This window comes from Thermobia domestica, chromosome 10, assembly GCF_964235325.1.
Source record: "Thermobia domestica chromosome 10, izTheDome1.hap1.1, whole genome shotgun sequence".
Lineage (NCBI taxonomy): Eukaryota > Metazoa > Arthropoda > Insecta > Zygentoma > Lepismatidae > Thermobia > Thermobia domestica.
In genome coordinates this window covers 135,252,386-135,267,719 of record NC_137463.1, presented here as the reverse complement: position 1 = coordinate 135,267,719, position 15,334 = coordinate 135,252,386, and the positions used below count along the sequence as shown (strand labels likewise).

Here is a 15,334-nt window from a genome sequence, read left to right as displayed (position 1 = left end):
TGACTTCCTCTCCTACATACCATATGATTATGTTTGTAAACTGTAATATTACCATATTCACATTGGAAATATCATTATTTTATTGCTACCTTGTTTTGTTTTTAGTCGTACCGGATAGTGTGTTCTAGAAGGCTAGACAAAACGACATATTAGACATCGCAGGTTCCAATCCCGCCTCGGATATGTTTTTGTTGTACTTTTCAACTTACATTTCATTGTTATCTTTCTCTTTCATAGTGATTCAAATCCCACTTTGCACTCCTATATAGCTTCGGAGCTGACGCAGGACGTAAAAATGGAATCACTCAATTTCGTTTTTCAAATGCATCAATATTTTATGACACTGCTTACATTTTGCTATGTTATACTATCTGTGTTATGCATTTGAACTAAATTCATAGTATGAGACCCAGATTCCTTTATTACCACCTGTTGTCACATACCAGGCTTCCCCATTGCACATTTTCAGCACACGTAGCTCCAATAGTGTGCAACACTTACCAATACACTTCCCTGTTATGTTTAGTGATAATAATGCATTTTAAATTTGTGCACAATTGTATATGGGGCTATTTACAATAAAAAAAATTATGCTGAGTTGGCAACACTGCTTCGCCTATGGAAACACTGTTTCTGGTTTTCGATAGGGCATTTTATTCTCTTTATATTTTGCAACTTTTGTTTTGATTGCTTTAACGGTTTTCAAGATATTTACTTTAAACGTACATAATTCCATGATATAATTTTTTTGGCTATTCAAATTTTGAAGCCTCCTATCTCCTATCCTTCTGGTCCATAGCACCTTAAATTTTGCTCACGTTCATTTCTCATGATGCTCTATCAGATGTGCTATGTGGCAATCAGATTTTAGCGACAACTTGTGGGACTATCTCGTGTGAGTTTCTGACCTTAGATGCATGGCCTTACTTCATTACTGAGTTGAAGAGGTTGCTGCGTTAAGTTTCCCACCACATGTCGAAGTGACATTTCATTTATTAAAAGTTATGGTTAAATGTTAAGTATTGAAAACGAACGTTTTGCATGATACATGTAGAATTATTTTTTGTAGGTGTTAGAGTAGGTGAATTTGTAACTTTCGCTTTGAAGAGAAAAGTATGATAAGTATCCCTCTGCACCTGAAAGCGAGATGATGTAAAATGGTGAAGAAGCTTCTCTATTTCGGATACTTAATTTTATATATTTTAACCGGCGCTTCTTATCGATTGAAATTGCTACTTAAGGTGTTTTTACTGTTCTGGGAGGAGATTGCCAGGAGACACTAATGATGGAGGCTCTCTAAAGGTCTCTAGCGTAACACAGACGCAAATAGGACATGCTATTTAGATAAAGAATCAGCTTTATATTTTGATATGTTTTCTATACAAATTTGGCGTTGTACCAAGTATAAAATTTCAATAAAAATTCTATTGTCAAATTATATAATTTGGAATTAATCTAAAATAAATCCAAATATTATTTAACATGAAGTATGGGATGTAAATCATATTTCTGTTAGAAATTTTCCAAATGTTCTATCATTTGAATAATGATTCATGTTTAGTAAACTAGTGTCTGTCTCCAAATCGAGTCTCATGAAATGTATAATTTCTGTTTATTCAGCTACGCTTTTACCTTTTCTGAAAAAGTTACATAATAGTGACAATATGGAAATTTAGTCAGAAATTAAATCTTAATATTTAACATACTGAATAGGGTTAATTTATTGTGTATGAAGTTCATAAAACACATAAAAATTTACCTTAACCAAACTTACACAAGTTGGTACAACTGGAAGAGATTTCTACAAAACAGATACACTAGGATACTTTTAGTTTACTTCATGATGAAGATATAATACATTAATAACTTCAATATCTTGGAGTACTTTTCAACTAAGTATTTTATGTTAAACATGCAGTAGACAGCAAAACCCAAAATTATTCTTTAAAGTTTTAATAGTAAAAATACTATCCAAGATCCGATTCCATATAGTATTTCATTTGATAACACTTTATTTTGGTTTATACTTCTTCATTTCTTGTCTAAACTTCTCAATTCTTTTCTATGCTTTCAATCATTCCTTCTATCTTTCTTCGTATCAGATAGTCCGTCCGATAAGCCTGTGTTCGACTCTTAAGCATTAATTAGAGAAACGAGATCTACAGGAATCCAAGAAATTTCCATACCTCTAGGCTAAGTTTCTTTGACAGAGAACAATGTCAATGTATCTTTAATTGTAATATTGATAATACTACTTTCATGTTCACAGACGGCATTGTCTGGTATCCATGTCCTCAAGATCGCGTAGAGCATTTCAGTTGAGAACCCATGGCTGATTTGAGTGCTTCCAGTTACATAGTTTGAGGAACGGTTAATGGCACGTGTGTGGGTGCACGAACAACCATAAACTTTGCAAACAATGAGATGAGAAACAATGACTGAGTTTAGAAATCGCGTTGACAATGAATCACCTCTTAAGGCAACCCTGCTTGATTGGGAGAAAAGTGTCTGCTTCAGGATGTGTGAAAGACAGGCTACGTAATGGACGTAAGAAGATGCATGCTGAGAAATATGTGCGGAGAAACACGTTCTGCCATCATTCGGCCAATTGAGATACCTCCAATCAAATCGCTTGAACTGAATATACTGCGTTTTATATCGGTGTTTGTAAATGAATTATCTGACGACACAGAACATGTTGCAGCCTTACAGTCTGCTGTGCTTTGTTGACACAATTTTCAAATGCTGTGTCTTGCTCAGAGTGTTATTTACAGACAATGTGCGATATATCGCAGTTCAGACAGGGAGAATGTGATCTTCTGGTTTAAAGAAAATCCTCATTATGTGTAAGAGTTGATATAAAACCCGTGTCACATTATGATACGGGCCGGAAAACATTACAATGCTTTTCGGGGCATTTTTATTTACATATGTTATAAACGTGGTTAGTACCACAGCTGCAAGAGAAGAGAATCATGGATAGTATGCAGATACAGCAGAACAGGTTCCAGCCCATTCTACTCCTCACGTGCAGGTTTCTCTTAATGAATGATTTCCAGGTAACTGGATTGGACACCTTCATCTCCATTGAAATGGCCCCCACGAAGCCTAGACCCCAACTCCAGAAAAACAAGGCAAGTTCCTGACGGGAGAAGTGTAGACATTGACTTCTTTTGGCCAGATACGAAAAAAACCTATCTCGTTCGACCAGTGAACAAGACGAGTTACGGTGAACGAGCTTTATAGCAGAGGTGGTTTGTGAGAGAATCCATGTTGGTAAAAATTAAAGTTTTATTGCTGAAACTAAGGGAATAAAGATTATCTAATCTATTAATTATTACATACAACAATTAATACGGCATTAGAAAAGTTCTCTTCTTTTTGTTTCAAACGAAATACCCTTAATTTTTCTAGTGTGATTTTCCTCGTGAGACTTCTCAGAGCTATCGAGTAATACCGCGAAAATATCTGAAAAGGCATTAAATAAAAAGCTCATCAATATTAAACACATTAGACACATTATCCTTGATCTGTGACAGAACACTGTTGATGGCGACAGCAAAAAGTAAGATGCTGAGAGCAAACCGTCGCCTCATATTGTATACTGTAAATGCATTGAAAACTTGAGGTGCCTTGGGGTATCATTTAATATTCTTCAACCTAACTATTCTTTTCATGATTAATTTTGGTCTATATGAAATTATTTTTGGAGATGAGAGTCAAAAAGAAACCTCTGAAGTCAAAAAATAAGGACCACTTTAAACACGTATATATAGTGAACCAGTTAAAGTGACCCCTCCTTGTAACTTCTAAGCTAATTGATAGAAATAGCTGACCAAGCAAATATCAGAAAGGGAAAAAGTTTGACATACTCCGCAATATCACCAGATCAACAATGCTGCCATCTCAATATACAGTTTCATTTTTTCACACAGCAATACTTGAGGTTATTACATATTTCAAATCTACATAACGAAATGTTAAAATACTAATTTTTTAATCAGTATAGGTAGCTAAGGATCCTATAGTATCACAAATATCCCAATTTCGGAGGAATCTACAACAACAATAAAGTAACTGAGATGAACGAGGCGGTAAATATCTAAAGTAACTTATTGTCGGATACGATGACCATGATATAATATACGCATTTCGCACAAATAGGGACAAAGTCACATGAAATTGAAATGTAACTTTTGATACAGGCTTATTTCTAAAAGAAGTGTAAAGATATGTATCATATCTATACATATCTGGTTTTGAAAATCATATCAGGTACATGGTTTTCAACAGACAAAATAATCACAATGCCATTTACGCCAAATTAATATCTCAAATCGTTTCTGAGATATAATAAACATAGATAAGGTTTGCAACATTGCTTAAAATTATTGTAATTACAATTACCAAATATCATATATGTAATGTTATACAGATATAATATTTACAGCTGTTATACAGTTATAATATTCCCTTCAAATTCTTTATTTTAAGCAGTGTTGCGAACTCTACCAATGTGTATCGTATCTCCGGAACGGTTTGAGGTATCAGATTTCTGTAAACGGCATTACAATCACTTTGTCTGTTGGAAAGCATTTAACATCTTAGATACGATACTTATCTTAGCACTTTTTCGAAATAAAATCAGTATATTCTTCCAATTTCCTATAACGTTGTTCCTATTTATCTGAAATTCATCGTATCATGGCCATATAATCTGACACTGAGTTACTTTAGACATACACCACTCGTTCATCTCAGTTGTTTCATTATTGTTGTAGACCTTTCCGAAATTTGGATATTTGTAATACCATAGCATCCTTAGTTGGCAACACTGAATGAAAAATTCGGTATTTTAATATTTCGTTTTACATGCAGATTTGAAATATGTAATAGTGCTTTTTGAAAAAATGAAACTTTATATAGAGATGTCAACACCGTTAATCTAGTGATATTACTAACAATGTTAAAACTTTTTCTCTCTTCTAATATTCGCCTAATATACAAAATTTCAGCTATTTCTGTCAATTAGTTTAGAAGTTACAAGGAAGTATCACTTTAAGTGATTCCCTGTATCAGAGCTTAACATGACGCTGAATTCATGAATCCATGAGGGTGGGAGCTCATGTGGTTTGGATTCCAAGGATAGGGATGCTAAATTGAAAATCAAATCAAATGAAAACAAATGAATCCATCAGTACTTTATAATGCTTTTCCTACTTTTACCCTATTTTCTCCTCTTTTGAAAAACACTAGATATATAAATTCTTATATCTTTCCTCTGCAATCTCTGTGGTTTAATTCTTGCATGTAAATAACAGGTCAGTGTTCTTTGAAGATGGGAAAATGTTGTGTTCAATGCCTTTAAAGAAACATGTGATAACAGTGAAATAGCCTCTGTTCTCATTTCGGGTTGAAATTTCCAGAACAGAAAGCCATTATGTCATGTGGTTACACGATCATCAGCTTAAAATAAATAGAAATAATATAAAAGTAATGATTTCGTGAATAAGTTGGCATTATACAGGGTACCCGAAACGGGATTGACGGTTTTTAATAGTGTATAGTTTTTATGGTCAGAGATACAGAAAAAACATGCATTTTAAAGGAGAACTCAAAAAGTTTATTTGGTCTTACTTACAAGTCATTCTAACTCAATGTAACTCCACGTGAGGTCCATTTGTAACTCTTACAATATCTAGCCTGAACTCAATCTCTCTCCGTGTGTTTCGTAACATCTGAGGTGTTCTGAAGCAATCGCATTACTAGTACGGTTCTTCAGTTCATCAAGGTTACGCACATTTTCACCAGAATACACAAGGTCTTTCACATACCTCCACAGGAAGAAATCCAGGAGATAACATCAGGAGAAAACCTGGAGGCCACCTAACTGGCCCATCACGGCCTATCCAATGGCCAGGAAATTCAGTATCAAGGTACTCCCTCACTTGTAGGCTCCAATGTGGCGGGGTACCATCCAATTGGAATATCACTTGAGGTTGCAAATATTGTAACTGGGGAACAATAAAGTGTTGAAGCATGCCTAAGAACACATTTCCTGTTATGGTTTGCTCTAGGAAAAAGAGGGAGCTTATACCTGCATTATGTGTTAAAGCACATCAACCATTCAATTTGGGACTGTCTCTAGAATGTTTTATGTACGCATGAGGATTCTCAGATCCGCATATCCTAACATTGCGTCTGTTAACACAGCCAAAGAAGTGAAAAGTTGCCTCATCAGAGAAAACAACGTTCAATAGGAAATTATGGTCATAATCAATCCTGTCCAGAATTTCAGCAGCAAATGCTGCTCTCTTTGGCTTATCGTTGGGCTTAATTTTTTGCAACAATTTCACCTTATACGCGCGCAAAAGTAATCGTTTGTGTACCACATCGTGCACTGTTGATTTTAGAATTGCCAATTACCTGCTCGCTGCGCGAATTTGCTTCCTCGGGCTACGTGAGAAACACTCTCCTATTGCTTCTACATTTTCTTCTGACACATGCGATTTACCACCGCTGTGTTGTTTCACTACACTCCCCGTTGATAAAAATTGATCCTTCCACGCCTGGTTGCGTGATGGAGGATCCTTGTGGTAAACACGTCGAAAGTTTTGTTGAACAACACGTTTTGTCTCTGCAAACAACTACACGCATTGAGCCTTTTCAACTGCCGACGCCATTTCTGTTTCTCGGCGATACTAGCGCTATCACCGGTAGTTGTTCAAGTATAAAAATTTGCTGAGGAAAACTTTTTGAGTTTTCCTTCAATATGAATGTTCTTTTTCTTCTGTATCTCTGACCATATTAAAACTATACAGTTTTAAAAACCGTCAGTCTCATTCCGGATACCCTGTATTTAACAGAAATTTCCATATATTAATTTTTTCCTTTACATTCAGGGGTTAGGAGCAGAAGGGAAGTAGCTAAATTTTTTTAAACCTAGCTTATTGACTTAAATACGACTGCTCAGCGAAGAACTAGCAGTGGTCAACAATAACTCTGCCAAATTTAATCCGTATTGGGTATATGATTCCAAATATAAAGTGACCGTTCAGTCTGTCAGTGCTATACTTATTATTACTATGGTACGACAAGCGTAGACATGGTACGACAAGGGAAAAAATTTAATACAGACGAGTTAATCGTTTACAAAAATGGTGCTCGACACACAATTTGTTGGCATTTATAAAATCGCATTTCTTCTGACATTACCCTTAAGAATATTCCATCCTTCTTATAGAGTTATTTTTGCAAACTTTCAAGTAAGCCTAATTTGATTACCTATTTATTTTCAGGCCAAAGAAAGTAAATGAAATTGTTGAAATATTCAAGAGCAACTTCCATCGCCATTACGATAATAATAAGGCTCCATTTGGAATATTCCTTCGTGGCGCCTGGTTTGAAAAGGATATAAACCACTTTACTGCCTACATGAAGTAAGTATAACTACGTACGTTTGCAGATTAATAATGATGATTCGGTTAAACAGTAACGCACAATCCACTGTAGCTTGGTGAAGGTATTCACTGGATAAAATAAATTTTGTAGGGAGAACCATTGTTCTTTTGGAAATGCCACTCAATATATGGGCCTTTTACTTCACTTCACTGCAGCAATCTTCGTTTCCATGACACAAATGCGTTCGTACAACTCTTCAAGTTGGTTATTTCATTACCTTTTGACATATGAAATAAGTTTGTTGTCATCTCATACAAAAGACACTGTTTCCTATACAGATGAGCCTTTAGTCTTCTAAACAGATAGAAATCTGATGGCTGTAGGTTAGCACTGTACGGGGGTAGTGACATTATTGTCCATCCTGTTTCACATGTCCCTTACGAGATACCACGGAACCCTGACAAAAATTTATGTATCCCTATCTTCTATGAGCTGTATGATCCGTATTGTACTGATGCATCTATCTCTGGGTGAATTCCTAAATGATTGAGTGTTTTCATCAGTTGTTACGGTTAACGGTTAGACTGAGTGAGGCCGGTCCTGAATAATGCAACCACTACAACGAGACCTCTGAAGCCGTCGACTCACTCGAATCATTGTGTTGTCTTCATAAACTACCAACAGTGTACTTTAAATCAATGTTCCAAAGTTATTTTTGGGCTTGAAGACAAACTCGATGACTGCACATTGTCATCGTAGGATGTCACGTTGATCTCATAGTGGCTTATTTGCAACATAAGAAATAAAAATTAGCTAGTCGTGTATCAATGTTTCTACCTACAAAATTTCATTTCTCTAGAGGTTAGCATTACCAAACTGCAGAGGATTGTGTTTTACTTTTCGACCAACCTTTGTATTTACTAATAATAGTATATATGTAATTTATAATATTATTCCGATCACAATTACAGTAATAAGTAAAACAAGGAAAGAAATAAAATATCCCCTTCAGAAAAAGACATCGATGAAGTGGTTCCATTTTTAGAGTGTCTCAATCATTTTTTGAGAATTCATTGAAGTGAAAGGTTGCACTTGGATTCACTTTTATTTCGCTAGAAAGAAATTTGCTAGTGAAGAGCAGAGTTAATGGTCATCTATGGTGTATCAAATATTTTATAGTTTTTGCGGAGTTTGCAACCACTTTCTCTATCATATACGAGTATAATTTGAGTTACTTCACTGTCCATGTAAAATCATGAGTACAATATACGCATTTCTTGTATATAAATTTTCAGAATTAAGTTAGAACTAAAAATAACGATTTGGTAGTTTTAACATTACAGGTCAAATTACTTTTACTGTCAGAAGAAGTTGAAATTTTGAAAGCATAACAAATCCAGCAAGTGTGATTTGTGGCTAGTTTTGTTTTAGTCCCTCTTCCACAGAATAAAATGATTGTATTTCCGAGCACTACACAATGTTTTACTAAGTACTTAAATTATTAATATTTTGCTAGAATGAAAGAGTTTTGGTGAACAAGTATGTAATTCTAATTTTTAACTCAATGACTTTAAATTCATAGTAATGATGAAATCCTTTTAACCAATTTTGTTCTGTGGAATACTACTTATTGTTGCATATTCAGTCACAGCAAGTGGTAGAGCGCTTACTTCTTATGCGTGGGGTCCCTGGTTCGATCCCCGGCCAACTAAGTTTGTGGTGGACAACATCGTGTTTGTGGGTTTTCTCAGGGCACTCCCGTTTCCCCCGACTTTACCATTCCATCAATTCTTCCATTGTCATTCGCTTGCTTTAATCACCGTCTCCCTTAGCCTAACAGGCATACTCGTGGAACATTAAACTCAAAGATATTTAATCATAGCAAATTATTATCAATGGAAGAGTTACAATTAAACACTTACAGAATTACAGTTAGAGTTATTTAAAACTATTCTTTGCTGATGTTTACAAAATTAATTCCCATAAATATTTAGATGGAATTAGCTTCAAGTTTTGATTCTAGTGTAGAATTATAAGGAATGAAATATAAATTATAAAATACAAATATTACATAATTTACAGTTATGTAGGGGCCAATATTAGAGTTAGGTAGTATTGTTTGCTATAAATTATGTACGTAGCATGCAAGGCTATTTTCATGATTTTGATTTGATATGTATCTTGGCATAGCATGTACAGAAAACGACGATTTTGTGTTTCATAACTTTTGTATGTAAGCATCTAAGCACAATCTTGTAGGAACATGAGAAATTTATCTTATTAGAAACTTGATAATTAGACAAATGTTGAAAATGGATTACAGCGACATCTATTAAGAAAATTGTGAGTTAATAAGATAATCTGTGCTAGAGATTAGTTACAGTTTTCTTCTCTTTTCCTGTTAAAATGCTCATACACAGAGAGTTTCAAAACAACACCGACAACGTTTGAAAGGTAATTCCTGACAGAAAGATAAGACAAAAAATATACACCAACATAGGTGTAGAAATGCCCTAATATGTTTTCAATGCTATGAATTATTCCCAAAATTCATTATTCATTAGATTTAAATATCCGAATATTCGTTTTCAATATTCAAATAATTGTTCGTTATCCGAATAATTCGGTTTTAACAATATTTATCCGAGTAATTGTTGGACAATTGTTAGCATAATGTATATTGTTTAATATTCCAACAACGAATATTTGAAGAATCCATTATTCGAATGTTCGAATAATGAGTTATTTTAACAGCTTGATTTTGAGTTTAACGTCCCTTTCAGCAGCGAGGCTATATGAGACGGGATCTACTGTTTAACGTAGAATCCGAACCCCGTGAGCTCCCGCCGGGAATCAAACTCGGATCTCCAACGCCAAATTCGCGTACGCTAACCGCTTAGCCACGAAGGAGCTCAAGGGATGTAACTCTGTAAAACTTCCCCTTTTGCTATAGAAAAATATGCTGCCTTCAAATTTAAATGCCCCTCCGCTAGCCCTCCCACCCCTGGAAATTAGAACGCGTCATCGGTGCTAAGAATTCTACACTGAATTCCTACATCAACTTCTTCCGAATTTAAAATAGTTTTCACTGAATGTTTTATAGGTTCAAAAATAATTGACTCAATAAAGTAGTATATACAACTTGTGTTCACTATTGTTAACTACGTAGGTCTTGTAGAATTGATCTTGAAACAACCGCTAAATCTGTACATCGTAATATGAAATATACCTAATGAAATGCATTCGGTAAGTATCCTCACATATTAATGTCTAGACTATATCAGATATGAGTTGAAGTTACTGGTACTGTTTTCGATGCAGTCCCCTCCCACTGCAACATGTTTTGCCACTTGTCTATAAACTTCTTTACTTCGGCATCGTGAGCTCTCTCGTGGCTATATGGTTAACGTACGCTCCTTCAGTGCGGAAGACCCGGCTTCAATACCGGGTGGGAGCTCATGTAGTTCGGGTCCCACGCTAAGCTGTAAGCCCACGTCGCATATATCCTTAGACTTGAAAGGAACGCTATATGCTTAATCAAACTACTTCTGCATAATAAAAATCTATTTGCCCGTTTCTCCACCATTAGAAAACTGTCTGAATCACTTTGTTATCCATGATTCGATTAATAATGCTTGGGACACATAATCGGATCTATTTAATGTCTTTATACGCTATTTGTGCAATTTGCGTCTTACAATTAATTTAGTACAGTAATTCTCACCCTTTGGAATAGTGCTATTCCCTCTTTCGTAGCCCTGAACAAACCCTTCTACCTTACAAGTAGTATAACACAACCAGCGAACGAGTGCGGGCGGCCGGTTTTGGAACTAAAATGCAAGCAGCAGTGTTTCTAACCGGACTACTTGTAATCAATCTATCACAGTTCTTTCTGTCTTGTTCGTAATAAACCACTTCACGCATATGCTCAAGTCAGGGGCGGAGCGATCGGGGTTTTGAGTAAGAAAATTCTTTTGCATTGACATCATATTCGGATGTACTTCAAAAATTTGGTGAGAGAGAGAACTGATAATCTTTCACCGCCACACTCCTAACCGTCTCCCCGGGTCCACCCCCTGATTGAGATGGTACATAAAGATAATTTTGTCTAATCTCTGTCATTATTTAGCATGGTTTAGTAATTAAAAAAAAAGATATTTCTGCCACATTTTGAAAACTTTCAAATAAAGTTTTCAAAATGTGGCAGAAATATCGTTTTTTTTTTAAAAAAAAAAAAATACTAAACCAAGCTAAATAATGACAGAGATTAGACAAAGTTATTTTTATGTGCCATCTCAATCAGGGGTGGACCCAGGACCCCTGGGGAGACGGTTAGAAGTGTTGCATTGACGGCGAAGGGGGAGCGATTAAAATGGGGTGCCTGATAATTGAATGTTCCTTATAACTCCAGTAAAATTCAGACAAAATCTCTGAATTACGTAAAAAAGAAAGCATACAAAATACATTTTCAGGGTAACTCTTACAGCCATTACTTTATTACTTCTGAAATTGATTAGAGCGAATATGTATTTGAATAACAAAACCACTTTCATAAGTTTTTCAAAGTATCAAGTTTGAAAAGAACGAAGTTTGTCTTCCATTGTTATCTCACTGCTCAAAGATACCGGTGATGAAGTAATTGGCTGGAAATCAATCGGCCGTTTCTTACATCAATTTATAAAGAAGATGAGTGCCAATGTTAGATATGTCAGTTCAGTATTTTTTTTAAAAAAGCCACCCAACCTCTTGCAACCATGCGTAGCGCATTTTAATATTTACACTTGAAATAAAAATACAACGGAATAAAGACGATTAACTTTGCCTTTGAATTTCATATGTGAATAACAATATAGGACTTTTCAGATAGAGGACGGGGAGGAGCAGGTTTTATTAAACAAGACCGTACATCTGATATGTTTGAACTATAGGCAACTTGTGTTTACGGGCTAAACTCAGTCCTCTGAAGTCAATCGAGAAATACCTTTAAGATGTTCAACAGAATAACGTATCAGCATTATTATATACTACAGACACAAATATAACACTAGACTCCCAAGTTTCAAAATTATATTGTTTGTGAAAACAGTTAGTAGATTTAATTCTTTGTGACCTGATAGCTAAAACCTGAGAGAAATTCAGAGTTAGTCCAGAGGTAATTTCTTTCCTCATAAATAAAATTTATTGTGCGCTGAAGCAATGATACTTACTCTTACACCACTCATACGCTGATGTTTTATCAATACTTTTATTCGAACTCTACCAAAGGGCTGGATTTCTATAATGATCCTAAAAGAAGGGTGCACTGAACCAAACTGTACAAATCAATCCCTAAAGGCAAGCTATCCAATCCCATAAATCTTTAAAAAATGAAGGAAAACATTCTTCACCTCCTTTTCCCCCAAAGGGTTCACATTTCTCGAACAAGAAAATGAAATTTCTTTATTTTAACGTCCCATGATTATGTTGTTTATGCTAGAGGAGACAGATGATTAATGAGAGTGAAGGATTGTAAAATTAAATTTTGTTCTCTCAATGGGAATCAAATCCAGAACCACATACAATAAAAGCACATGCGCTGGCCAATAGACCAGCGGAAAGGGCTTCCACAGTTCTCGAGAGGAAACGTTTCGAGATTCCTCCCTGGCTAAAACTCGAAAAAATAATTTATTTGTCAATCGATAAACATACACTTAAAAAGCAGCATCATGAGCCTTAACCTTAACTTGATTTAAACTTACAGTTACAAGATATTGCGCAAAACTCTAAGCTATCAACCCAAAATTAATCTTTTAGTCACTGACATTGTCATTCCTGCGTTTTACAGGCTGTTACTGTTTTATAATGAAATCGAATAAAACGTAATCAATTTTTATACAATCTGTTTAATACACGGTAGTAGCTCACTGAATTGTCAACTGTGCTATGTTGTTCTTAAATTGGTAATTTCCATTCATAAATCACTATTCACAATACATCTGCATTACTTCAGGGATGGTTCACTACAATACATACATAAGTTACGGCGTTTTTTATTAAGCGTAAAGAGATTAGACTATGCACAACATCTAAACTGCAGCTTTAAAAAACCGTTGGATACACTGCAGAGTGAAACTCTCCGCTCCCCTGTCCCACCGCGCTCGCCAAGAAACTGATGTAAACACAACAGCAGCGCCATCCTCCCAAAACTGCACAGCTATCCTGGTCAGGTTATAGCAATCTTGACTATTTACAGTTAAGATCATTGAGTAGTTATGTTTCTAGTGTTAAAACAGGGAAATTTTGTGGCAACAAATATATCTGTACCACACATTTAAAGTTAGCACCATGATAGAATTGAGTTATGGCTACAAAAGATACTAAAATATAATCCTAGTTAGATTAATTAATACAGACGCATTTAAATTATCTTAAGTAATCTTATAAAGTTACAGATTTATGGCAGGGAAGTGTTAAAACAACAGGGCCAGATTCATTTTAGTTAATACCAGTATGTTAAAATCAAATATATATATTATGGAGATACGTATCTTCCTTGTGCTCCGTAAAATTTACGGAAATTTTGAACCCATTAAAAAGATCTTTTCTTCGGAAATTTTGGCAAAACTCTGAAAATATAATTTAAAAACTGTTTCTTCGCCTGATGTAAATCTTATTTGCTGTAACGTGTCTGCAGCATACATACAACTTATTTCGCTAGCAGGAAAAATACTTAAGGCAAGAGCTTTTAATTTTACTTTTTAGTTTTCTGATTTCTGATAAAAATCCCTCTTTATTACTTTTATATTTTTTGAACAACTCGAAAAAAGAGATTATCTTATTTATATATAAACATATACACCGCACAAGTGCGTAAACTTGAGCAGTTACAAATATATTAAAGAATTTAACATGTGAAATTGTTTCGTTGTTTTTAAAGACTAGCAGAATACCAGTTCTTCGCAAAGGGAGGATACGTTTCATTTTGGATATAAAGGGCACTCAACCCGTCACCAATGAGCTTAGGACCCCCTAAAATATGAATTCGACACTAATATCAGTCATTTTCTATTACTTTTACATGTCACCCGTCCCTTTTAGGAGTACTAATGGGGCTGAACTTGGATTTAAACGGCATTGGAAATGTCACTGTTCATCTCAGACACCCCCAAAACTATGGATTCGACACTAATATCGGCCATTTTCAATCATTTTTAAATATCCACACCTCCCTCCCCCAAATTGTTGCGCTGAATTTGGATTTAAACAGAATCAGAAGTGTTAATGTTCATCTTAGGACCCCAAAAACCATGGATTCGACACTATTTTTGATTATTTTTATATATATTTCCTCTTCCCTGCCTCCAAGTTACGAGGATGAATTTTGATTTAAACGGCATCGGAAGTGCTATTATTCATTTCAGTGACCCCACAAACTATGTATTCGATACTAATATCTGTCACTTTCGATCATATTTATATATCCCCTCGCCCCCAAGTTGCGTGGATGAATTTGGATTTAAATAGCATCGGAAATGTAACTGCTCATCGCAGCGACCCCGAAAACTATGGATTTGACACTAACATCGTCCATTTTGTCAGGAGCGTCATTTAGGGAGCAGGGAGGGGCAATTGCCTCAACCTAAGTTTGAGATTTATCAATAAAATAGTAATAAATTAGTGAAAAGTGCGAAATTTTACTTATATCAAGGGATCTTCCCCCCCCCCAAGCAAAAGCTGAAATGACATTCCTGTTTTCAGTCATTTTTATATATCTCTTCCTCCCCAAGTTGTGGGTCTGAATTTGGATTTAAACGGCATCGGAAGTGTTACTGTTCATCGCAGCAATCCCAAAAACTATGGATTCGACAGTAATATTGGTCATTTTCGATCATTTTTTTATATATCACCCCCTTTCCCCTCTCTAAAGTTTCAGCGTTGAATTTGGATTTAAACT

The 15,334-nt window shown here is 35.2% G+C and overlaps 1 protein-coding gene across 1 annotated transcript in view; it reads left to right on the top strand.

Moving 5' to 3' along the window:
* LOC145662724 (chitin deacetylase 7-like) overlaps positions 1–15,334 on the top strand; it is a 234,483-nt gene that overhangs the window by 201,979 nt on the left and 17,170 nt on the right. Inside the window, exon 5 of the mRNA XM_081728588.1 lies at positions 7,299–7,439. Within this exon, the coding sequence (XP_081584714.1) occupies positions 7,299–7,439 (141 nt within the window). The remainder of the gene's footprint in view (positions 1–7,298; positions 7,440–15,334) is intronic.